Source organism: Penicillium arizonense (genome assembly GCF_001773325.1).
Source record: "Penicillium arizonense strain CBS 141311 chromosome Unknown PENARI_contig002, whole genome shotgun sequence".
NCBI classification, from domain to species: Eukaryota; Fungi; Ascomycota; class Eurotiomycetes; order Eurotiales; family Aspergillaceae; genus Penicillium; species Penicillium arizonense.
The window spans coordinates 1,188,861-1,212,479 of NW_019173279.1; the positions used below are offsets into that span (position 1 = coordinate 1,188,861).

The 23,619-nt window shown below is 49.7% G+C and overlaps 9 protein-coding genes across 9 annotated transcripts; 4 read left to right on the forward strand and 5 right to left on the reverse strand.

Annotated features, from left to right (window-relative positions):
- Positions 1 to 299: 299 nt before the first annotated feature.
- PENARI_c002G07093 (tyrosine--tRNA ligase TYS1) lies at positions 300 to 1,891 on the forward strand (the record flags this gene model as incomplete). Its single annotated transcript, XM_022627619.1, has 7 exons — positions 300 to 423; positions 538 to 550; positions 615 to 962; positions 1,039 to 1,168; positions 1,224 to 1,290; positions 1,351 to 1,583; positions 1,646 to 1,891. 7 exons carry the CDS (start codon positions 300 to 302, stop codon positions 1,889 to 1,891), a joined length of 1,161 nt encoding a protein of 386 aa, XP_022492627.1.
- A 309-nt stretch (positions 1,892 to 2,200) lies between these two features.
- PENARI_c002G01961 (TOM13-domain-containing protein) lies at positions 2,201 to 2,646 on the forward strand (the record flags this gene model as incomplete). The annotated part of the gene is made up of 2 exons (XM_022627270.1): positions 2,201 to 2,470; positions 2,530 to 2,646. 2 exons carry the CDS (start codon positions 2,201 to 2,203, stop codon positions 2,644 to 2,646), a joined length of 387 nt encoding a protein of 128 aa, XP_022492652.1.
- A 354-nt stretch (positions 2,647 to 3,000) lies between these two features.
- Positions 3,001 to 4,594, forward strand: PENARI_c002G08950 (membrane insertase OXA1; the record flags this gene model as incomplete). The annotated part of the gene is made up of 3 exons (XM_022627765.1): positions 3,001 to 3,087; positions 3,142 to 3,888; positions 3,941 to 4,594. 3 exons carry the CDS (start codon positions 3,001 to 3,003, stop codon positions 4,592 to 4,594), a joined length of 1,488 nt encoding a protein of 495 aa, XP_022492575.1.
- Positions 4,595 to 6,194: 1,600 nt separating this feature from the next.
- PENARI_c002G09771 (uncharacterized protein) lies at positions 6,195 to 7,420 on the reverse strand (the record flags this gene model as incomplete). The annotated part of the gene is made up of 2 exons (XM_022627816.1): positions 6,195 to 6,861; positions 6,921 to 7,420. 2 exons carry the CDS (start codon positions 7,418 to 7,420, stop codon positions 6,195 to 6,197), a joined length of 1,167 nt encoding a protein of 388 aa, XP_022492623.1.
- A 731-nt stretch (positions 7,421 to 8,151) lies between these two features.
- Positions 8,152 to 9,689, reverse strand: PENARI_c002G02558 (adenosylmethionine decarboxylase SPE2; the record flags this gene model as incomplete). The annotated part of the gene is made up of 2 exons (XM_022627319.1): positions 8,152 to 9,515; positions 9,569 to 9,689. The coding sequence occupies 2 exons, from the start codon at positions 9,687 to 9,689 to the stop codon at positions 8,152 to 8,154; spliced, it is 1,485 nt and encodes a 494-aa protein (XP_022492364.1).
- A 1,331-nt stretch (positions 9,690 to 11,020) lies between these two features.
- PENARI_c002G11521 (TATA-binding protein-associated factor TAF6) lies at positions 11,021 to 12,458 on the reverse strand (the record flags this gene model as incomplete). The annotated part of the gene is made up of 3 exons (XM_022627927.1): positions 11,021 to 11,557; positions 11,607 to 12,025; positions 12,089 to 12,458. The coding sequence occupies 3 exons, from the start codon at positions 12,456 to 12,458 to the stop codon at positions 11,021 to 11,023; spliced, it is 1,326 nt and encodes a 441-aa protein (XP_022492863.1).
- Positions 12,459 to 12,957: 499 nt separating this feature from the next.
- sfh5 (CRAL/TRIO domain protein) lies at positions 12,958 to 14,177 on the reverse strand (the record flags this gene model as incomplete). The annotated part of the gene is made up of 2 exons (XM_022627198.1): positions 12,958 to 13,525; positions 13,573 to 14,177. 2 exons carry the CDS (start codon positions 14,175 to 14,177, stop codon positions 12,958 to 12,960), a joined length of 1,173 nt encoding a protein of 390 aa, XP_022492195.1.
- A 775-nt stretch (positions 14,178 to 14,952) lies between these two features.
- PENARI_c002G04306 (uncharacterized protein) lies at positions 14,953 to 17,535 on the forward strand (the record flags this gene model as incomplete). Its single annotated transcript, XM_022627435.1, has 1 exon — positions 14,953 to 17,535. The coding sequence occupies one exon, from the start codon at positions 14,953 to 14,955 to the stop codon at positions 17,533 to 17,535; it is 2,583 nt and encodes an 860-aa protein (XP_022492150.1).
- A 4,570-nt stretch (positions 17,536 to 22,105) lies between these two features.
- Positions 22,106 to 23,116, reverse strand: PENARI_c002G03353 (PP1-complex regulatory subunit GLC8; the record flags this gene model as incomplete). Its single annotated transcript, XM_022627360.1, has 3 exons — positions 22,106 to 22,211; positions 22,275 to 22,992; positions 23,050 to 23,116. 3 exons carry the CDS (start codon positions 23,114 to 23,116, stop codon positions 22,106 to 22,108), a joined length of 891 nt encoding a protein of 296 aa, XP_022492355.1.
- Between the last annotated feature and the right edge of the window lie 503 nt (positions 23,117 to 23,619).

Genomic DNA, 23,619 nt, shown 5'->3' on the forward strand with positions numbered 1-23,619 from the left:
AAGTTCTTGTCTATATTTTTCTTGGTGGCGTTAAAGAAAAGCCAAAAAATGACCCCGCCCCCAACCCGTATATACCAAAATTGAGCAATCCACGTTTACTTCCAAATATATTTCATATAAATATTATGCAGATGTAGTCAGAACACGGAGTATTAAGGGCTTATCGCTGTACGGAACGGTTCCGATACGGCCGATCCCTGGCTCCCGTTCCAAATTTGGTGGGGTGAGTCAAAAATCTATCCCACCTTTTCTTTGTTGCGCCTCTTCACTTCTACACTCCCCCAATTCCGACTTCAATCATGGATTCCGCGGCTCAGGCAAGATACGATCTGATCACTAACAACCTCGCTGAGGTTCTGGACCCTGAGATCATCCAGAAGGTCTTGGCCGAGGGTCGCAACCCCCGAATTTACTGGGGTACCGGTATGTTCATCGACGCGGCAATCGCCGATCATTGCATTGCAATACCTATTACCGGGCTAGAAATTGCCCACACGGGGATTAAACGCTAACATATCTCTCTTTTTCGACCTAAAGCTACGACTGGACGGTAAGTTACAACACCGGGACTGTTAAATGGCCAGGGACGTTGTGTTAACGTCGTGTTTCTCTAGCCCACATACCGGATACTACAGCCCTGCCCTCAAGATCGCCGAATTGCTAGCTGCAGGGTGCGACGTTGTCATCCTCCTCGCCGACATTCACGCCTTCCTCGACAACCTTAAGGCACCTCTCGAACTCGTCGAAAACCGCGCGAAATACTACTCGAAGGTTATCACGGCGATCCTGAAGTCTGTCGGCGTGCCCACCGAGAAACTCGAATTTGTTCTAGGCAGCTCCTACCAGAAGAGCCCTGAATATGTCATGGATGTCTACAAGCTGTCTTCAGTTGTCTCTGAAGTACAGGCAAAGAAGGCTGGTGCTGAGGTCGTTAAGCAGACTGGCAATGCGCCTCTGAGTGGGTAAGGATATTCTACTAATTTGCCTACCTAGGTAGGCTCTAATTTGCCTCGGCTCATCCTAACTAACAATCACTAGACTGTTGTACCCAGTTCTCCAGGTCCTTGATGAAGAGCACCTCAAGGTTGACGCCCAATTAGGTGGTATCGATCAGCGCAAGCTGTTTGTTGCCGCCAAGGAGTGGCTTCCTAAGATTGGATACCGCGAGGTAAGATCATTGACATAAAAGCCTATCGCAACCTTGGAAGCTTATAGAAGTCTAGCGTGCCCACCTGCTCAACCCTATGGTTGCAGGCCTCTCTGGCGGAAAGATGAGCTCTAGTGAAGAAAGTATGTTTTCCCCTCCCCGGGTCTCTATGTCTATTTCAATCAATACTAATGGCCGAATAGATAGTAAAATCGATCTTCTTGACAACGCCGACACCGTTACGAAGAAGATTCGCAAGGCAGAGGCATTCCCTAAGATCGTTGAAGGCAATGGTATCGTTGCACTAGTCGAATTCATCCTGCTTCCAGCTGCCGCTCTGAGGGGCAACAAAGAGTTCCGGGTCGAGCGTAGAGATGCAGAGCCCTTGGTCTACACCGATATCAAGCAGCTCCATGACGATTACACAAACGATATTGTATGTTCACCTATGGTATACCCTGATCGAGAACTTAGGATTGAGTACTGACGCCGTTATAGTTGACCCCACAACTACTGAAGCCTGCTGTTGCCGCTGGCCTGGTCGAACTTATGGCGCCTATCCAGGCTGCCTACGAGACTGACACCGAGTGGCAGGAGATTGCATTGAAGGCTTACCCCCCTCCCGTTGTGCACAAGAAGGTGAAGAAGCCTAAGGACAAGGGCTCTCGTTTCCCCGGTGCCAAGCCGGAGGCTGGTGAAGCAGCTAAGCCAACTACTGATGGCGCTGAGCCTTCAGCACAATAGACCTAGATTTGTGAAAGAATATAGTGCATAGCAGATACCACAAAGCAATATTTACGCCTTTCATTTTCTGATCTCCTTGAAGACCAATTAAACTAGGCCTGAAAAGTATATGTAGACATTGTAGGGCTTACAATGTGGAACCTTAATTGGCGGCGGGATGAAAAAGTGCTGACATAATCCAGTTTGATGCCGCTCATCGTGTCAACTTAAAACAAATAGGCCCTCTTTAACCCTGGCGTTGCGATCAAGAGTCAACACCAACACCTCCAGCCTACCCTGTGCCGATAATAATATAACTTAATCCTCGCCATGGCCTCCGATACCAGCGCCTCGCCGGCCGAGCTCTACGACTCTACCATGACTGTCCCCTCCGACTCCGAGAACTACTCCGCGAACCATGAGATGTCCTCTTCATCCACAAGCTCGCCTATGATTCTCTACAAACCGCCAACTATCTGGGGTATCCTACGCGGTGCAGCTATCAACCTCTTCCTCCCTTTTGTCAACGGCTTGATGCTTGGTTTTGGCGAGTTGTTCGCACATGAGGCTGCCTTCCGGCTGGGGTGGTCTAACACCAAGGTATGCATGATATGATTCAATGCTACGCAAACCTCACGACTGACAATCACTCCTCACAGATCTTCCCTACATATCGCCGGTCACACTCAGTGGGTCCTGGAGTTGAGCTTCGGGAGCTTCCTTCAGAGCGGAGACGCACCCCTGCTGGACTGAAGGATACCGCATCTCTGGAGTAAAGCATTTCCCTCAACTATTTGGTCCGTTGAAGCATTTACACGGAACACAAAACCGAAGCATCTTTGATTTGTGATTGATACCTCTGTGTACACCTGAAGTCTGTGTACATAGACCCGTTGAACTGGGTGGCGTTTGGCGAATTAGGATACGCAAGCTCTTTATGAAAATATCAGAATATCCCCGAATCTACCTCTGTTTAGAATCCCCGAGTCCCCTGTACCTTGACCCGTAGCCATGATCCGGGTTGTTTACCGCTCCGCCCGGCAGAAAAAAGTCGCGCCGAGAGAGGCAGGAGACTCTCTTCCGCATCAACTGCGTCCCCATCACTCGCTTTTCCACCTCCCACTACAATGATGGGACCTGTTGGCCTGAAAGGGCCCAATGTTACCGCGGCGTTTGCTCGTCAGCGGGTGGCTGCCATGTCCCGGTCCACTCGATCTGTTCGTTCCCCGTGACTTCTCGGACCAAAAACATTGACTGACTGGATTTCGCAGATCTCGACCTTCCGGTCCCAATCGCTTCGCTTCCCCGCCAACCGGGGACAATTTAAGTCGGCACTGTCCGGAAATGCCCCCTGGCGCATGGCACCGGCCGCCATCGGTCCGGCCGCAATTCGTTTCAACTCTACGTCCTCGAACCAACCACCCACCGAAATCGCCGATAAGGCAACAAATTCCGAATGGTCAAATACATCAGACCTTTTTGACATCACAACCATTCCCGAGCGCATTGGATATCTCAAGGAGCTTGGACTGGATTACGGCTGGGGCCCTTCGTCCATGATTCAATGGCTGATCGAACACGTGCACATCTGGACAGGCATGCCCTGGTGGGCTAGTATCGTGGCTGCTGGTGTCATTACCCGTCTACTTCTGTTGAAGCCAGTCATGGATGCCGCTAGTATGGGAGCCAAGATGAGGAACGTCAAGGAAGAGACCGACCCAATTCGCACGAGAATGGTCGAGGGAACGCGCAACGGTAACCAGCAAGATGCTCAGATGGCAAGGGCTGAGTTGTCTGAGATTCACAAGCGGGAGGGAATTGTCGCATGGAAGTCGTTCGTTCCCATGGCGCAAATCCCGCTTGGTTATGGTACCTTCCGTGTCGTGCGAGGAATGACTAGTTTACCCGTACCCGCTGTGGCCTCTGAATCTGTCGCCTGGATTAATGACCTCACTATTGCTGATCCGACATATTTGCTGCCGGTCATGTCTGCGGCCATGCTGATGGTGGTTCTCAAGGTAAGTTTGATCATATAATGTTGAAGCAAATGCCGTGCTGACTGTGGAACAGAAAGGAGGAGAAGCTGGCACAATGCCCGTCTTGAACTCGTCTGCAGGAAAGGCCCTAATCTACGGCCTTCCTACCGTTTCTTTTGTTTTCATGGCTTTCATGCCTTCCGCCTTACAGCTTTACTTCGTCGTAACCGGTGCATGGGGTCTTGGCCAAACGTACCTCATCAACTCGGAAAAATTCCGGCAATGGATGGACATGACAATGGTCAACAAGACAGACGCTGGAATGAAGCACCTGTCTAACCTCACCAAGAATACCCACAGCAAGGGCCTTCGTCTTCTGATGGAACGGATTGAGTTGGAAAAAGCCGAACGCGAAAAGGCGCGTGCCCAAGGCTTCCACCTCCCCGAGAAGGATAATGGTGACAGGGCCCCGGGAAAGGTCAGTCTCGTTGACCGCTGGGTGGCCAATGCCAAGGAAGCTGGTAAGGGTATGGCAAAGGATATCCAGGAGAAACTGAACACCAGTCCCACGAAACAAACGGGTCGCCTCACTGCCGAAGAACAAAAGCGGGCGATGGAATATGAGACTCAGCGAAGTGTTGAGGAGAAGGCTATCCGTGACGAGCGTAACCAGGCTCGCAGAAAGGAGCACATTACGAGACTCCGGGACGAGATGACGAAGGCAAAAGACTCTTCGAAGCGCAATTAAGACGTTGCGCTTGGACAGCAAGCCTGGGTTTAATTGACGTATGTTTATACAAACTGTAAAATATGGCGCCACCGCATTTGTACTTGTGATTTGGGATTAGAATCTATTTCGACTGCCATCTCCACTGGCTTATATATTTTGTTGAGATCTAGGGTCACTGGGGACTCGGTACTCAGGCAGTTTCTTCATGGTCACCCTAGTGAAGGCCGTGATATACATTTAAATCCATAGCCCGGACAGCCCTGCATAGACCCATTCGAGATCTACCACTCCCATGATTGTGAGGTCGTCCTTACTTCTCACGATCACATCTGCTGGGCCGTTGTTGTAACTTTTACTTACCATCTCGGGTATCATGGACTCTGGAATCATTAGAGATGCAAATCTTGATTCTGCATTCTTTTACCCACAGATTGAATTAGACTGCTGTTGAAGTTGCTATTCGTCTTGCCCGATGATATACTGGAAATAATCGCTGACCGTCGAAAACCCTAGGTCTCTGTCACCTGAATTCGCCTAGTCATTGGGAGTATACCCGTTAAGATTAGGCAACCTAACCAAATACGTTCACACCTCCGTTCTATAGAATATTATGTGCTTTCCATGTAAGCGCCCGCATAGGAGCAGAAAACCCTGCCATGGGCGTAGATAGACTCCCAATACAGGGGAAATCGATGCTAAAGAGATGCAGCATAAAATTGGCCATTTGTCTATAAATCGACTGTATAGCGCAAATCGACACCTTCTTTGAGTAGCCTTGATTCCGCCCGCAGAAACAGATCTTTAAGATAAATACCATCTATAAACTCCACCAGAATAAATGGGCTTAACCCAAGTGGGTTTGTCTCAACTAGACCCCGAGTATGAATTTGTGGTACGGGGATAGTCGTCTTCTTGCGAATTAAATGAGTAGTTCCACTTCCATAGCCACTTCCATAGCCACTTCCTCGCCGGAGAAACACTGCTAATGCGAGGTAAGCAGAGAAGGATTGCAGTGCCATTGTTAGTAATTAGCTGTTGGCATAGATTGTAGGAGCCGTTCAGGAAGCCGCCATCGAGGCGGCAGGGATGTCGTTCTGGGAGCAAGGATGTCACCCAGGTGCAAAGTCGTCCATCTAGATGAACATCTTCGGTCCTGCGAACCCAAATATCCTCTTCGGTTTGATGAGGAATATCTAGGCACATGTCACAGTCCATTACGATAGCAGGAGGTAGTTGAATCCGTGGGCATGGTGCGGTGTGACTTGTATAAAAGATTGAGATTGGCTAAGAAGGTGAATGCAGGTAGGATCAAGCGAGTGGCTGATTGAATTACAGACCGCCTAGACTATGAAATCTCATCGTTTCATAGAAAGATGCAACAGGCCAATACAGTCTTGTAGTGTTTGTATGATTGTTGAGTTGAAGTGTCCAACCGAGAATCGAGCTACATAGATCATCGAGTATGACAGGGGAGATTTCAAGTCTATCATTGTAATGTCAAAGAGAGAAACAATACAGATCCAGTCTGTCATTCCAATTCTCGAAGCCCATATCATCAACGCTAAGTTATTTATTAAACATGAAAGTATGGATATCCTACAATGAGAATATCCCGAATTTATCGAAACAGCCGTCTTCCACCAGCACTTCCTGAGTTCCACGTGAATGCACCTCGAACTCCCAAGTTTTCCATACTCAATCCCGAGTAACCGACACCACCACCTTCGCCATCACGCTTGACGCGCCGTACAGCTTCGCGCAGATGTGAGGGTAGAAGCTGACCACGGTGTGGGTTTGGAGGGGGGCGGAATTCACGTTTAGGACGGAGAGGAGTAGCGGGATGAGAAGAGGGTGCAGAGTTGTGGTGAGGGGGGATAGAGGATGCAGGCGTGCGGTCAGAGTCATGAGGCTCTTTCTTGACACCACTGGCAGAGCCGGGGACTGGGGTGCCTCCAGGGGTTGGTGTTGAGGGTTTCGAGTTTGTGGTTAAACCTGCAGCTCTTGCCTGTGCTGCGGCTTCGGCTGCAGCTTCTTCAGCCTCGAATGCATCGCGTGCGGCTAGATCGTGTGCGACAGCCCATTGAGCTTGCACTGTTCGTGCCATTTCGATCATTTCACCGGCGAAGACCTTGGTGAAACCGTTGACCGTGGTGACCACGCTGGCAGGGACGGATTGTGATAGAGCATGGTTGACGATACGGCGGAGTGTTTCCTTGCGCAACTTCGCTCGCTTGAAGAGGTCGTATCTCTCTGATTGCATAGGATTGAAAGCGTCAACCAGGATCCTGTTCAGGAAAGTTAGTATCAGTACCACCAAAAGAAGAAACAATGGGCAAAAACGTACGCAAGATTCTTCTTCTCAGCCTCGGTATCCGTAGTACCCTCTTCCCGCCCTAGTAGCTCCCCTTCGTCGTCGTCGTCATCATCATCCCCATAATCTGCACCGCCGCCACCACCTCCGCCGCCGCCAGAAGGTCCACCTCGAACCGAGCCCTCGTTATCAACCGACCCGAATCGCGTGGAATCTCCTGCCCTAGCGCTGAGGGCATCTTCGCGCTCCCGTTCACGCTCTTTCTCGGCTTTGCTTTTTCTCCCTCGCTTCTTGCCCTTTGCTGCACCAGAAAAGACTCCATCAGCGCTCGCTCCACCGAGACTCCCTGTGAAGCTCCCTGTCACGCTTCCGGCATCACTGGTTGCCCCGAAGCTTCGCTCGCCAGCGTCCACATGTGCAGGAAAGGAGGTTTGGCGCAGTGGGTGCATGCGCGGCTTTTTGCCGAGTGGTTGTGAGGCGGAGGAGGAGATCGATGGTCGTTTGAGGGGGTTGGAGGGCGGTGGTGACGACATATTGAAGGGGTTTGGTGGATGTGTAACGGAATTCTGAGGCGCAATCTATGAAGATAACGAATTAAAGGCGATGGGTGATGACAGGTGCCGCAATGATGTTCGGTCGATTGAAAGCGGTAGAAGAGCGCTAGTTGAAGCTCTCGTGAGGTCCGCGGATATCGCGCCGCTGTTGCAGTCGGCCTGAACGTAGAGAACAGGCTACAACTGGGCTCAATAATGCTTTGAGCTGGAAGTAGCCTAAAAAGTCAAGATCGCAGTGATCTTTTGAATGCGACGGGTATTCGACAAGAAGTGCTGCTTGGACTTCAATGTCGAGGACCCAAGTTTGATGAGACACGAGATATGGACGCATCTGACCGCCTTCCGCATGCAGTAACTATACATCGCAGCCCTACAATGGCGCTGTGTACTGAACAATGAACAATTGACTTCCTTGGCTCTGGATTTCTGGGATAAAATAGACCATGAACTCGATCGAATTTAATATAAAAAGTGCTAAAACTATTATTGAAATTTCAAATGAAGGAATCGAAAACAGACAGGTCGCTCAGAGAGTAAGCATGCGATGCTGTGTACTATGACACGATAAAAGATTGACAGAAATAAATGAAAAGAAAACTCGAAAACAGTGTGCAAATATGGAGTGCAGAATTGACACGGTGGCAAACAACTGAAAGGTCGGAACGCGAGAGAAAGTAGAACCCGAACAAAAGACTCAAGAATGAGTCTTGTTAGAAGCCCTTCTCTCCAATACGCGGTGCCCCCCCTTTCCAGTCATTGCGTTCGTAGTAACGGAACACAAGGTCGTAACCGTTCAGATCGTGGACAATGCGGTCAACACGACGGTAGCCATCGACCTGCTCCATCTTGTTGCTGCGGCGGAGAGAGTGGCGCTGAGCATGCTGCTGATCATGCACACCATCGACTTCATCAATCTCATCAATCGCAGGCTTGGTCTCGAACAAGGTAATGCTGAAACGGCCAGGCTTGAAGATATCGACGACCTGCTGAATGATGTCGGCAGTGGCCTTGCCGTTCTGGGAGTGCGGAACGTTGGTCTCGAAAGATGCGTACGAGCACTGAGGCTCCGGCGTGACATGCACGGTAAAGTAGTGGGTCGGAGCCTTGCCATCTGGGGCAGGCACAACACCGTTGGCAGAGAAGCCGCACGGCGTGAACAAATAGGCATCGATGCGAGCATCGGGGAACTTGCTCTTAGGATACACGTCGGACAGGCCGCACGACTCAGAGACGACGGTGCCCAGGGCATGGCCCTCAGTGGTCAGCTCCGGCGGCAAAATACCACCAGTCTCCTCATCCATGTCGGAGGTGTTGCTGAAGACATCCAGGTGGTCGTCCTTATCCGCGTCGCGGTGGCGCTTCTCGGCCACGGCGGTGGCATTCTCCAAGTAAAACTGTTTGGCATTATCTTCGTCGAGATCGGTCATCAGAAGCTCGAGGGTCTCATCGTGCTCATCACAATCAGTGCGCGGAGCGGCCTCGGGGAAGGTCAGAACCTTGGTCTCGGTCTCGGAAAACTCGATCTCCTCCTTGGGGCTAGCCGGCGGGGTGAGCATGGTGCCAGGCTCAGTGAGGTACAGGTACCAATGCTCCCCATTCATTTTGCCGATCATGTAGGCGCTGCCGTTGACAAACAGTTTGTCCATAGAGCGCACCTCATCGCGCCAGCTGCGGTGAGGGCCACGCTGGCGGTCAGGGAACAGGAAGTTCTTGCGGCTGTAGAAAACTCTGTAAGGAGCCGCGGCCACCGTGATACCACGAGATGAAGGGGCAGTGGCGCGAGGGAACCCTGCGAACAAGGCGGCGATCTCCAAGATGCGCGGGAGACCCGAAAGAAGAGTAGTGGTTCCGCAAGTCTTCAAAATCAACTTGTGCGGCCAGACAAACATGCTGGATTCAGATAGAAGGTAGGCATCCATTTCATCAGACGAAATGACGGACAGTACCTGGCAGTTTACAAGGTCCAGCATGTCCTTCCAAATCTCCCCTGGGACTTTTTTGAGGCCCTCAGGGCCGGCGGCGCCTAGATCAGCAGGAGATGGTGCAAACCAGACCTCCAGAAGCTTCTCGGGACCTGTAAAATTCATTAGCAATGCGCTAACCACGGCCACGGAAGATTTGACAAACCTTCAAAGGCATTGGTCGAGTCGAGATCCTGAGTGGCCTCATAGTTGATCGTCAGAGACGGCGTCCCCGCGAACGAGGACGGCGACTGGGTGTAGTTCTGTGGAATACCGACGTAGACCATTTCCGCTGATTGTTTTAGCCGAAGCTGTTGTACTTGTTATGTTGAACGAAGCCGGAACAGTGACGTCGGACCGCCCTATGTACTCTCCGATAGGCTGTAGAAGCACTGTCTACTTACCCAGACGAACAAGGGGGCGATGCCCGTCTGAGAAGAGAAGGCCCTTGAACAAAAATAACTGGTCAGACCAGGCAGGTGAAATCTCCAACAGTCCAAAGGGCTGCTAAGGAGGGCGAAACGCGAAGGCGAGGAAGAAGATGCTAAGAGAAATGGTGACTAGCAGTCGGTACCCTCGTTCTGGAAGATACCGATACCGTTCAAAGTATCGGGTCTAGCAGACGAGAATTCTGCTTTTTAAAAAAAAGAGTATTGGGAAGATGCGCGCTTGTGAACACGGGAGTCGTGTTATCGAGGCCTAGAGACAAGATAAATATTAGCGATTGTTAAGACAATGGATTTGCTCCAGGACTGAAAGGCATTTTTTTATGCAACCAAAGCATTGACCATCTAGCCTGATCCAACGTCATAGGATCGAGGCTTTCACGTCGAGGAATAAAGGACGACCTACTTCGCGGGCTTAGACAAGAATCGCAGAAGGTCTCTCGAGCTCATGGAAGGCGAAAACAAAAATCGTCTTAAAAGAGCACGAAGTAGCAAAGAGCTAGAGTCGTGAACATCGGCGGGGTGTAGGAAGAGCGTCGGTCAGACAGTCTCACCCAGTAGCCCAATGAGTGCCCGAGATCACAATTGATTACTCTGGAGTAGCGAAATGATAGACAGGGGATCTCTCGCTAAAATTGGCGATTGGCGCGGGTTTGTTTAGGCCTTGTTGACCTCGAGAGGAGGGGAGGGTTGCGAAAATGTTTTGCGGTACGGCAGTTTGGTTGGTATGAGTGATTTTCTCTGTGGGCCCGCTCTGGGCGTGGGGCGACGGATCAAAATCTGTCGTAACACCAGGGTTCAGGTTAGATTGATTAAGGAATTGAACAGAGCCAGCAAAATAACACACCAATGGAAATAGGTCAAAAGCTGCAGTAATATACAGACTGTCGACGATGTTGGCCAGATAGAGGGGGAAAAGAAAAAGTGGGCGAGGATCTGGTAATCTCGTTTGCACACGAGCGGTGACGGCAGGCAAAATACACTTTCCGGTGCCTGACGGTTAATCGTTCTACGCAGTACAAGAGATATCTAGGTATGCATGCATTGATCAATAGAACTATTGAATTCCATATGTCTCTGGAAGAATTACCCCCTGAACGCCCCTAACACCATGCCGCGAAAAGCCCACGACCTATTTTGCAACACTAAATATTGTTTTAAGACGAACAGGCTTAGGCCTCGAGAATGATATGCGCCAGCTGCATTTCACCAGACTCCAGAATCCTGGATGCAATGATTTCACCCACCGCGTCAGACAATCGTGCCTGCAGGTCATCGGTCACAGTATGGCCATTAGTCAGGGACTGCTTGCCCCGCAGTGAAGCCAGAACAGATACAAGCGCAGTCAGAACGCGTTCAGCAGCCGGGCGACGAGCAGGGTCATCCAGTCCATCACTGAGCAGCTTGCTGTATTCACGGAGGTTGGGCACGATAAGAACTCGAACTACTTCAGATCCTCCAATAGCTTGCATTCCAATGACGGCACCGTAGTGAGCACCGAACGGCTTGGAAGGGTCGAGGAAGCTCTTGAGACAGGAGCGCACGAGTCGGGGCTTAAGCATGTGAGAGGCGTGGGTGTACTTCTGGGCAATGCGACTGAGGAGCGAGGCGGCCATATCGCGAAGCGCGAACTGTTCGACAAGATCGGCATTTCCGCCGAGTTGGCGGCCGATCAAGCATGTAAGAATAGAGGGCACAAGCGAGGCAATCTGTTATAGTTAGCTTCTGAATCCCCCTTTATTGGCAGACTTTACTCACGTAGGGATCCACGTAAAGAGACTGGTTCTGGACCAATGCCTCGGCCATGTGCATAACCTGGGTGAGAACAAAGATATCCTTGAGGCTGTGCGTGACCTTTTCGGCAATGAATTGGACAAAGTATGGTACCAGCTGGTGCAGACCTGGGTCCTCGCGTAGACTAGAGTATCCAGAGGTGCGATAATCCTCGCTAGTCTCATCCAAGAACGCGCTGCAGACCTTCTCGAAGTATAGCTGGAGCTCTCTTGAAAGCACATGTTTCACCAACGGTTTCACAGACACGTCGCCTGTGCCGCTCATCGCCGAAAGTGTAGAGTTGGCATTTGGTCCCTTAGAGACCAGTTCGAGGTTGCGAGAGTCCGCGGCGGTAGGATTCTGGGGGATTGATGGTTGCACACCTTCTACAGCCAACCAGTGGGCTAGATAGTAGATAGAATGTTAATGACTGGAAATCAAGCTCCATTATAGAGGAAACCACTTACCAGTAAAGGAGACTTCGCGGGGCACCTTTGGCAAAGGCGCATTGATCAATTTCTCAAAGTCCACCTCCTCATCTTCAACGTAGAATAGCGGTTGGCCGGGGCCCAGAGAGGCCTCGCCAAAACGCAATGGGCGGGTCGAGTCGTAGCCATACAGTGGCTCCACATCCAGGTTGCGCAAGGCCAGCGAGATGTCCTGTGTAGTCAGAACTGTGCGCTTTCCATGGCGCATTGACTTGAGCGCCTCCTCCAGCACCTGCGCAACTCGGTATTCGACGTCTCGGGCCAGGTTCTCGGTCACATCGTGGTTGAGGTTGTTGATGCCGACGGACTCAGCCACGTCGCGGATGTTATCGGGGTTCCAGACGGACATGCTGGGCAGTCACAATTTCGATTGCAGTTGTAAGAGAAAGAGAGGCGTGAGTGATCCGTTGCGGACGGTGAGGCGTGTCGCGACAGGCGCCGACGAGCTTGGATCGAATATATGGCGGATTAATAAGCGGGTCGCATGCTGGAACCGCCAGCGGATTCAGAAAGCTAGACGATGAATGAAAGATCTCTCAGGGAATTAAGTAGATATAACCCTGAACCAAAACCGAAAGCTGAATAGACAATTGTCACCAGGGTGAAAGCTTGTCGATAAAGGATTGCGCTAGTGGCAGTGCAGTCACCCGTACCAGCATATGGTCCAATGGACGCACCCGAGGTCTAACTACTAGGTTCACATTAAAGTAACAATGCAATTTCGTAGAATTAATGATATCAGGATAACAATACAACAAAGTGGGAGAGAGCACAAATGACCAGAAGTCAGTACGCAAGAGCGAAGAATTATTCACGGCTCCTCTGGGTATCACAACAGACAGCCAAATTCACTGAGCACTTTCTTTTGGCTCTTCCTGGGTAGCCTGCTTGGGGCCTTCCTGCCCTGGGAGCTCAGCTGGAGAAGGCTCCTCAGCCTTTTTATCCTCCTGCTTGTCGTTTTTGTCCTCCGGTTTGTCTTCAACCAAGGGAACAATCCGAGCACTGTCCTTCAACTCCGGGCCCTTGCCACCATAGGTCTTGGGAATTTGCTCCAAGACCGAAGCAGGGAACTCGCGCGCCAGGTTGGCACCGTTGGTGATGGGGTGGAACTTGCGGGTGGTGTTGCGGCTCAAGATGAGCTTCATGGCAGTAAACATCCAGCCCATGATCGCAGGGACATTGACGAAGAACTTCTCGCTGAGGAGTTCGGGATAGGCAGTGGCAAAGACATCAATGACCTTCTTGGTTGCGGTCCGCACAGAGGGATCCATACGGAGGAACTTGACATTCAGGTAATCATGAACCTGAACCATCTGGTATGGGTCCTCGCCGTCATACTCAATGACCTCGGTGGCATCCTTCATCTTCAATTCCTGCACAGCGAGCTCCATGAGAGCGGCACGCCATTTGACGAACCTAGGAAATGTCAGCGTGAATTCTGGTCAAACGATGTGACAACGTACTCATCGGAGTCTGCGAATGTCGCATTGACGTCCTTAACTGCTCCATAGATGTTCCAAGTAAACACAAGCGGCCGACCATCTTTTTCGTAGGTTGTCAGGTATCCCAGACCAGCGTATTTGGATGCGCTGTACTTTCCCGACTCGGCCAACGCCAGCGGGTTCACGTCCTTGCGCCATTGGAGTGCCTTGCGAAGCTGCTCTTCTGCTGCCTGGACATTGCCCTCATTGGCGCGCAGGAACTTGATTAGCACATTGACAGTAGGAACGTCAGCGCTGTCCTTGAGCTGCACCCCCCACATCTCATCGTGTCCGATGCTGGTGAGGACGGCCGGAAGACGATCAAAGAACTGGCCGAGCGCCGGGGTCTTGGTCAGATAGGAAGGCTTCTCGACCTTTTCTTCAGGCTTAGCAGCTTCGGGCTCTGCATTGCTGGCAGTAGTGTCTTTAGCAGGTTCTTCTTGCTTGGCCGGGGCACTGATCGCGGGTTCATCCTTGGCAGCCTCGGGGGTTTCCGCCGCAGTCACGGGAACCTCAGGCTTATCGCCTTCTACAGCCTCCACTGGCTTAGGCTCGGGCACAGAATCAACTGGTTTTTGGTCCGACATGACTTGGAACTGAGGATGTGAGGATGGCAAAGGAGGGAAATAAGGGGGATGTTATGGGCAGGGGGTAGTTGCCTTGTCAATAGTCGGGCCACATATCAATCTCCCCACCCTATTTAGTTTCACCTCTTTATTATTACTATGTCTAGAACTTCCCTTAATTTTGTTCTCTAATTGCTATTACTCGAAACATGGCAGATCCCGAGATCGGCTCAGACCAATCACATGGCTTTTGATTGATAGAACTGGTTGTAGCTCTATACATGATTAAGCTAGATCTGTATCCTGCATAATATCTTATGGCCCGTCCCGATTAGGTGCCAGAGCTGATCCTGACCCGATTTTAGTAAATGATTTAGCAGGTCCTGTTCGACTTTTAAGTTAGCGAGTGTATAACGTATTTCCCTTCCGAGCTGGCCACCTAACCAAAAATTCCGTACATGATTAGACTCACCTTTTTCAACCACCTACCATGCCACCAATTCGGGTATACAGTATATCCGGAGGTTAGTCACGTAATTAGAAATGGCCCATAAATAGCAGGAAATAGGGGTAATGCAATACAGAGTCATTGATATGTCCAATTGGCTGGATACAGTACAAATCGTGACACTATTTAATGGTACTATGGTTGGAGGGGTGGCCAGCTCGGTAGGTCACTTTTAGTTGGTCCCGCTCAGCTGGGTGCCCTCTCCAAACAGGTCCTCACTGAACCACATGCTGGTCTCCTCGACCAGCCGGCGGCTATTTTTCACTTGTTTGGCCTTCAATCGCCAATATGCTACCTAAATTCTTGCAGAGTAGTTACACCCGCTACAAAGCGGATACCAATACATTTGCAACATGGCTACTGGAGACAGCCAACCAATGTGGCTATCAACCACCTGCCCTCTCTGCTACCATTTCCACCGCGGAAAAGGGCAAACGCAAAGGCAAAAACGATGGCTCAGTTGCAGATCCATTTCACTATAGTGCAACTATCAAAGATCTGCAAAAGCTCGCCGAGGTCATTGCCAGTTCTGCTGTCACGGTACCTAAGTCAGTTCTCACCATCGCGAAACGCGCCATCAAATTGAGAAAAGCGGTCACTTCCTGGTTCTTGGGCCAGGGCGACTCTACAGGCAACAAGCATCATGCTCATTTCATCACCGCGCTGGAGCAAATCTGCGAGAGTCTTGAGTGGAAGACCAACCAGCCCTCGAAGCCCGACGCTAAGCAGCCACCGCCGACTTCTGAGGCTCAAAGTGACGACGCCGGTGCTGACAGGTTTCTAAACAAATTTGCTGTTCTCACCGTGGAGGAACCCCAGGATGCTGCTGCGCAAACTCAACCGACGCCCGCAGAATCGAAGAAGATGGTCAATGTGACTGTTGTTGAAGAGGACGACAATGAGGCAGCAGACTCGTATCTCAGTCAATTGTTCTTCAAGACCCTCTGCTTACTTCAGGACTTGAACAATATGCGAATATTCATTTCCATGACCTGGTCGGAGTATCGAGATAAGAAAATCGATCTTATGAATGCTGCTGTCGTGACTGACAGTGCTTTGCAACTTGCCCGAGGCCTTGTGCAGGAGGTGGAGGCTGACTGGCGCACTTCCCTTACGGGGGAAAGGGATGATGTCCAGAATATTGTCTATAACCTCGCTGTTTTTACCCGCGGCATTTCCGCGTCTCCATCCACTGAGATTGGCCTGCCATACAACAAGAACATGGCTGATATAGCCGACTGGTGCTATGTGCCAACCAAGGTCCTACTTGAGTCCTTCGCAGATGTTCTCCAGGTCAATCATCAGCCAGTCTTTAAAAAAGGCTACTTCGGCACCTACAATCCGAAAGCGGACAGAGAGCGGATGTCTCTGGGTCAGAAATTCAACGAAGACAAAATCATCCTTCTTTCGATTTTGCCAGAGTTTTGCATGGTCGATACATTCAAAATCCAGATGCCTACCGAGGACGCGATAACTCGAGGCCTTACTGAGTTTGCCAAGACCAAAAGGGTTACTCTGGGGCTTTGCTTCGTCTCCCAGATCTTCCTCGACGTTCATCATATCATGCGACACAGTACCTTGGGTGCATTTGGAGACCTCCGAATGTCTGGACTTCGCATCCAGAAGACTATTGATGACTACCTGCAATTGTCAAGAACACACCCTCAGCCCAAATTTTGGCCAAAAGAGGGTGACAAGGAGATTCAAAATATAGGGTCAACAGTGAAGTCATGGATCATACAAGATCTGTTCCTAGATATTCGAGTCCGGTCTAAACTCAATGGAATTGGCTCCCCGCCCGAAAAGCATGCACTCTTCTCGCAGCACGCTATCCTCTGCGGCTTGATCCTGTTCAACCTCAATCTTCGAATGCAGTTTCTTGGCCAGCAGCTCGTCACCCAATGGTACGACGTCCAACAACTAGCTTTCTTGCACAACCTCGTCATAGGGTCTCCAACACACAAAGATCTGAGATGGCCTGATATGGATGCTTTTATCAAGATCCATGGCGAGTCTCATATTTTCATTGGTTCGCGGCCAAAGAACGCCAATGAATCGCTGAATAGGCTAGAGTTGGCCGCAGGCGTCTCATCCGCTGCCAATTTTGCCCGCGATTCCCGGAGCAAAAGATTCCATAAACCTAACGGCAAGAATACCCGCTTGCTCAAGCCCACCACTGCAGTCGCGAACTTGTTTTTCGCCCAGTACGTTGGTTCTCCTCAGGAAGATGCCGGGATTTTAAACATTGACAGGATCTTGGACGAGCTTTCGCAGAAATCGAAGCTTGAATCATCCGGCAAGGAGCTTCAGGGAGCCAATCCTGAACTCATCATTGCACGAAAGTGGTCTAATACCCATAACATCGACACGCTGCAGCTTCTAGCCTTCCTGAAGAGCAAGCTATTTGAAGAGGAGCCTATCTTGATGTACAACTACTTCGGCATGCACAAACGCTCCGTCGAGTTACTCAGACTGATCCGAGACAAGGAGCACCAGAAATTTGTTCAATATTTCACGTCGGCGTATATGCCTGATGAGTCTTTCATCTCAAACATCGTCATTCTCATCCATCACGTTGCGCAAGGCTCGGCCCAAGGTGCACGTGCAATGGGACTTGCATCTGGCGGAGTTGAGGTGATGAGTCGGATTGTCACGAGCGCTGGCGACGTGATGCGGGAATATTTGAAGAAGAATGGAGATGTGGCATGTAAAGAGCTGAGAGTGTTCTGCAAGAACAAAAAGCCAATCCAAGATGATGTTGCTTATGATAAGGGCAAATCGGACGAACTGGTGTATTCTTGGCTCAGTCTTGAGGACGTTTTCGGTCCCAAGAATGTGGCCTCGCTCATGACTGGGATCCCCATAGCTTAGGCTTATGGACCTGGTGCCGCCTTGATGCCGACAACGGCCCGGACGTACGCAAACTCTGCTTCATTTTCTACTAGTGATGGTCCATACAACCATCTTATGACATCTCAAAATTTCCACGTTCAAGTTCAACAACTATCGCACCCCGAATTTAGCTAAGATATCACTTGAATCTTCTGGGGTGTCTCCATCTTATTGTGATTAAGAGTGGGTAACAGGTGACTATAGCCTAGGCAGGATCCGTGACAATTCTTATGTATTTAGATCGTGTCTCGTTCTCTCACCATCTCTCTTTCTTTCTTTCTTTCTTTCTTTCTCCATCCTTAGTTGCTTTGTTGAATGCTACTATGTTGATATTGTCTCTTCGTACCTGAGCTGTAACAGGATCTTTCAGTTCATCTTGGAACGTATTCCTGAGAGTTTCCTTGTTATATTTCGTACAAAATGTCTCGGAAGAAGACAGTTACTGTGGTCATTGCATGGGCTAATCAGTTGTATATTATTTCTTCTATAAAGTTCGGGTAAAAGGATTTCTCTATAGAGGTAGGGCAAGGGTTTCTAAAGGTTTGTTATCAAAGAATAGGGGTATCGGAGATTTCCTATCCTGGGCAGTGGGTGAATGCTGGAGAATGCCGTGTCCTTGAGATATAATAGCTAGAGCTCTCTCTTACCTCACCTTCTCCTCTACAACTCCAACATTGGAATAACACGCTCCTCCCACGACGACGTTTCACCCACTAGACCTACGTGCTTTGCGTATGTCCCTCATTCCACATCCGCTAGTCCGAAGAGGGAAGCCAAGGCGGGAAATTAAGGTTCAATGTGGGGCAGGATCCATCGGTTATGAATCCACTGTCCACGGGAGACGTCCATGTTTATATTGACACCTTCTCTTCTAAAGCCTATTGAAAAGTTTAATTGACAGTGTAGTTAGTATCAATCATTCACTATCTCTTCCATTCGGCATTTCTCGAGGCAGAGACTTGCCAGAACTACCAGTAACAAGCCTATTCCGATATGTCGAATGCCAACAAACTTTATTAGTTTGCGCAAGGAGATTGACGAAGCAAGTTTGGCAGTGGACTTGAGCTTTGTGGACGAGGGCTGGACTGATAAAGTAAATCTAATTTCTATTATATTCGGTGCAAATGGAGCTAGATCTTTATGAAAGTAGATAGGGAGATACGAAGTAACAAGAGAAAAGGCCAGCCCGTTCTCGAGATGCTAGGCATTGGTTGAAGAAATGACGGGAGAAAGAGATCGTGGTCGTTAGCCATGGCAACTTTCTACATTTTTTTAACTGAGGACTGGGAGGATGGTTGTAAACGTGATGGAAGGTTGAAGATCTCTTTGTCACCCAGAGGGAGCTGTATTTCAAGTTCCTGGCTAACTTAACGTGGTATAGCGACATCCTGGACCAATGCTGAATATCGAAACGATGAGCTCGTCAAGGAAAGCAACGACTCCTCTAAACAATTAGATGATGCCCCATTGCGAAAAACTATGCATTAACGTCACCCAGTGGTAGATTCAACCCTTCACATACACGCGAGGCTCAAAAAGTGATATGTGAGCAGATGCTGAAGGGCTGGGCAGAGCAGGGTTACCCGATTCCCACATCGAAAGAAAGTACCTCAATAGAAGTTATTCAGGTCAAATGAATGGTCACGACAAATATCCAGTTCCGTCCACCACGACTAAGACAAGCACTATACAACGCAGGCACCTACTTGTTTACTTAGAAAGTTAGATATTTGATTATTTCTAGTTATCGAAGCTGATATGTCTCCTACCTTTCATGTTACTGATGAAGAACTGAATTGAGGATGAACTCTTGATTTATAGTGGCCCACGTGATCGCCAAACCTGTACCAAATTCGATGGCTTCTCATCCCAGTTGTTCTGTCATTATCCGGCATCACTTCGCAGACATAAGTGACACGATCAGCTCCTCTTTTTGAACATATCATATTGATTGGTGCATTCCTTCTCTACTCACGTCTTGAATTCTTTACGATTTCTGGCGTTGGAACCTGCAGCCAACCCCAAGTTGCCCCTCAATTTAAGCAATGCCATATCATTGTCATTTCTCTATTCTTTGAACACACCAGATGCCCACAAGCCATTTGAGCAATGCAAGTGCAGACAAAGGTACCGAGATGGCACGAAATCCTTTTTCGGGCTGTCGTGCTAACCTGGACAAGACTGCCCAAAGTGCAAGGCTCGGCGTATAAATTGCGATCGGACCCTACCAGAATGTAGAAAATGCCTTTCCCGGGGACTACGATGCCCGGGCTATGGGATCATTCTCAAATGGGGTCATGGGGTTGCTAGCAGGGGAAAATTAGCAGGAGAACTGCTCCCAGTTCTGGCATCCGCAGAGGCAAACCCCGACTTCCATAAGGATTGTCAAGATAATCCCCTGAATCAATTTACACCCATTAGCCGTTACTTCACATCGATTGATCGTGGACTAGCGCTGAATCTTGACCCTACGACGTTGGAATTGATGCAGCACTTTCAGCGAAACATTGCAGGGAAGCTTGCTTGGGTGGATGGACCTACGAATCCATGGCGAGAAGTTGTCATTCCTCTCGCATGGATGTCACCAACAGTGCTTTGTGCTATGCTGTCTCTCTCTTCCGAAGATCTTGCATACAAATATGGGCAGGATCACCCTCGATATACATATCTGCAAGGCATATCACTTCAGTTACGAAATACTGCCTTAGCCTTGCTGGCGAAGCAGATAAGCTCTTTGAGAGAGAGGGAAATCCCACAGATTGGGAATATTGACCCCAGCGAGATCCGATATGCACTCGCTTCAATGCTCATACTATATAACGTTGAGCTCGTTAGCGCAGAGCCTATCAAGTGGCGAATGCACCTCCAAGCAGCTCGAGTGATACTCCAATGGAGAGAGCAGGCTTCCTCTTCATCTTCTCGCGCAACCTCATTTAACGAAATTGACACGTTCCTTCTTTACGAACACTATTACGCTAGTGTGTTTGCAGGCCTCACGACATTTAATGCAGCAGATGAGCTCACAGGGGCCAAATTTGAAAACTCAAACGATATCACTATCTTCAGCGACTTTGTGCGTGTTATTCATCGTGTGACACAGATTGAACGAGCTGCATATGATCAAAGGTCTACCGTGGATCCAACCCAAATTGAGGAGATTACTCGTGAAGTGGAAGTGGCAAGGCATAGAATGGCGCAATTAGGCCAAAAAATACACCTACAGGGCTGTCATGCACAACAAGATTTCCAACATCTGGTTTGCATCTTTTATCATGCTAGCCTGATTTACAGCTATCGGGTATTGACAAATGATTCTTCCTCGGACTCCAATGCTCAAGCCTCCCGAGACTCAATTTTGGATCATTTATGCTCCCTCTCGAACCGGGAAACTTTCGCTCATGATCTTGTCTGGCCTCTGTTCATTCTGGGAACCGAATGCAGAGGGCTTCCGGAGATGCAAGAGATTGTCTCTCGAGAGATGGAGGCTGTCATGAAAATCAGCGGTGCACTCCATCGACGCAAGGTTTTGCTCTTCCTCCAACAGTATTGGTCACTCGATCTAGATCGCAGTGCCACTTGGATATATCTTATGAGAGAGATGATGCCGGGTAACAGTATGTTAATTTTGTAAAAGAAATGGTTTTAGATTTAGTTAAATTTTTGTATGCCGTACTTTTACTCCAATTAAGAATCGAAACCGTGTCCAGAGGCAGGGCTCGAGAGATAACCATGGAGCTCGTCTTCGCCTGTGAACGGGCCATTACGAACAGTACCAGACTGACACTCGATACAATACCTCATGAAACGGACTGCAGGCTCTGCTCTGCGTCTTGTTTTGCTTGGGATAGGTGATATTTTGGGTGTTGTTTCGCATATTGTTGACTGTATCGGTCGAGGCCAGGTGAAACCTGGTCGCAAGAAAGACGGTATCCATGATCCATACATTGGCACGACAAGCGCATTTCGATGCTACCATTTATCGTAATCTTAGCCTGGGGCCTTCTTGTAAGGGAGAGGTATTATGCTGCAGTGACGTAAATGAGCTTGGGCTAGTCTCACATGACATGTTACTTAGGTCGGCACCAGGACTCAAGATAGATTCTGAGACAGCGTATTCTAAAACCCAAAGGTTATCTATGCTCTGCGCATATATTGAATTGCCTCTTCTGTGATTCGCTTACCACGTAGTACAAAGCCGTTTGACGATCGTCAGATCTCTGGAGCTTATCCCAACGAGGGACTACAGAGCCAACAACTATAAGTGTTCCATTTGAAGATTTAGTACATTGAACCCCTGTGAGAAGGTATCACAAGAGGAAACGACTAGGGTTGAAGAGGGCAACACGTTGCCTGTGGAACAGCTTTAAGCTGAAACGAAAACGAATGGAAGACCAAGAGTAGGAAATTGCGCTGGGGGATATTCATGGACAAAAAGCAGAAAGCAGACTAGTGCGAAGACAATCCGAAATCTAGAGATTCCACCGTAAGGGAAGCAAGTAGACCAAGAATATCAAAGAAAAGGAAATGACTAGGGAAACCAAGTTCATTCCTATTGTCCACTGCGGAAACGCTGAGGCATTTGAGGCATAGGAGGTGGGGGAGCAGGCTCCGATCCATCATCATCTTCCATTTCCTCGTCCACATCCTCGGGGTGACTAGAAATAGAAAATTAGCGGAAGAACAAACCCCAAAACAAAACAAGATAGACACAAACTCACGCAAGCAGTTCCTTAATATTCCGCATCTCATAATGCTTCTTCCGCTGCTCCTCAAAATGACGGTGTTTCTCACGGGCCTCCTCAGTACTCAAAAGCGGATCATCAGCAGGCGCATCCGAGCCATTCGCCCCACCACCAACATGAACATGCTTCTCGCTTTTATGCGAGTCCATGCTCATACTGCGGTCCCGGAACACGCGAGGATCATCCGAAGCCACAGGCTGGACGTTCTCCTCTGGCTCACCAAGTTCCAAATCCGGAATCTCCTCTTCAGAAACACCCTTGCGATGCGAGGGCTTAGCCAGCTCAAGCTCATCAACAGCGATACCCTGCGCGTCGAGGAGGGAATCCTGAGCCTCATCGAGGCGGATTTGTTCGTCGTCTTCGGCGGGGTCGTAGTGCGGGGCGTATGGGGTCTTTGGCTCGTCGATCTTCATCTTTGCCGTGCGCTCTTGCTCGGTTAGGTAGAGGTTTGCTTCGTCCCATTTGAGGCGAGGCTCGTTTTCGTCTATGGCGCCGGCGCCGGACTGGCGGCGCGAGTTTGTACCTGGCCGCGTGGTCGATGAGGATCTCCGGCGGCCTGCGTTTTGCAGGGTGTTTTGCAGGGTGAGTTCCTTTGTTTCTTCCGGCTCGGAGATCGTTGGTATGGTGGGCGGCGAGGCGGCTGTCACAGGGGAGGGAGCATGGCCGGTGAAGGAGTTGGAGTTCTTGAGGATGCCTTGAGGGTGACAGGTTAATTTGGTTTGTTGCGGTTGTGGGTGTGGTTTGGAGTTACCTTTTGGCCGTGCGTGCACGTCTTCGGAGCTGTGCGCCTTGGCAGGCATGTGTGGTGCGGTAGTCATGGTGGGTTGGTAGATAGAAAAGAAGTGTCGGTTGAGTTGAAAGTGGACACTGGAGGTGGTGAAGAGTTAAGGATGTGGGAGAGGAGGGAAATCAGAATGGTGTGGCTTGGTTTATTTTTATTCTATCACAAGCCGCTCCTCAGCTGGAAAGAGGCTGAGCACCTGATGGAATAAGCTGGGGAAATAACCGGGAAATCTGAGTCAGACCAAAAGAGTCAAAGAGTCGGAAAGTCACAAGAGAAAAGAAAGAGGAAGTTGATAAGGTCAAGTGGAGGGGCCCTCGATGACGTCGGCCCGATCATCCACCCGATGCCTGAAACCGCTTGGGGATACCTCGTTGCCTTTCTAGGTGAACGGTGGTCTACAACGGGAAAAGATCATATCACTCTAGTTTCTGACGCCAAGTTCAATGTCCTATGAGCCTCTGTTTTATGTCTTTTGAGTTTCAGCCCGCAGATATTGGCGCATGCAGTACGTACAGCTATTCCGGAACGGTCAAGGGA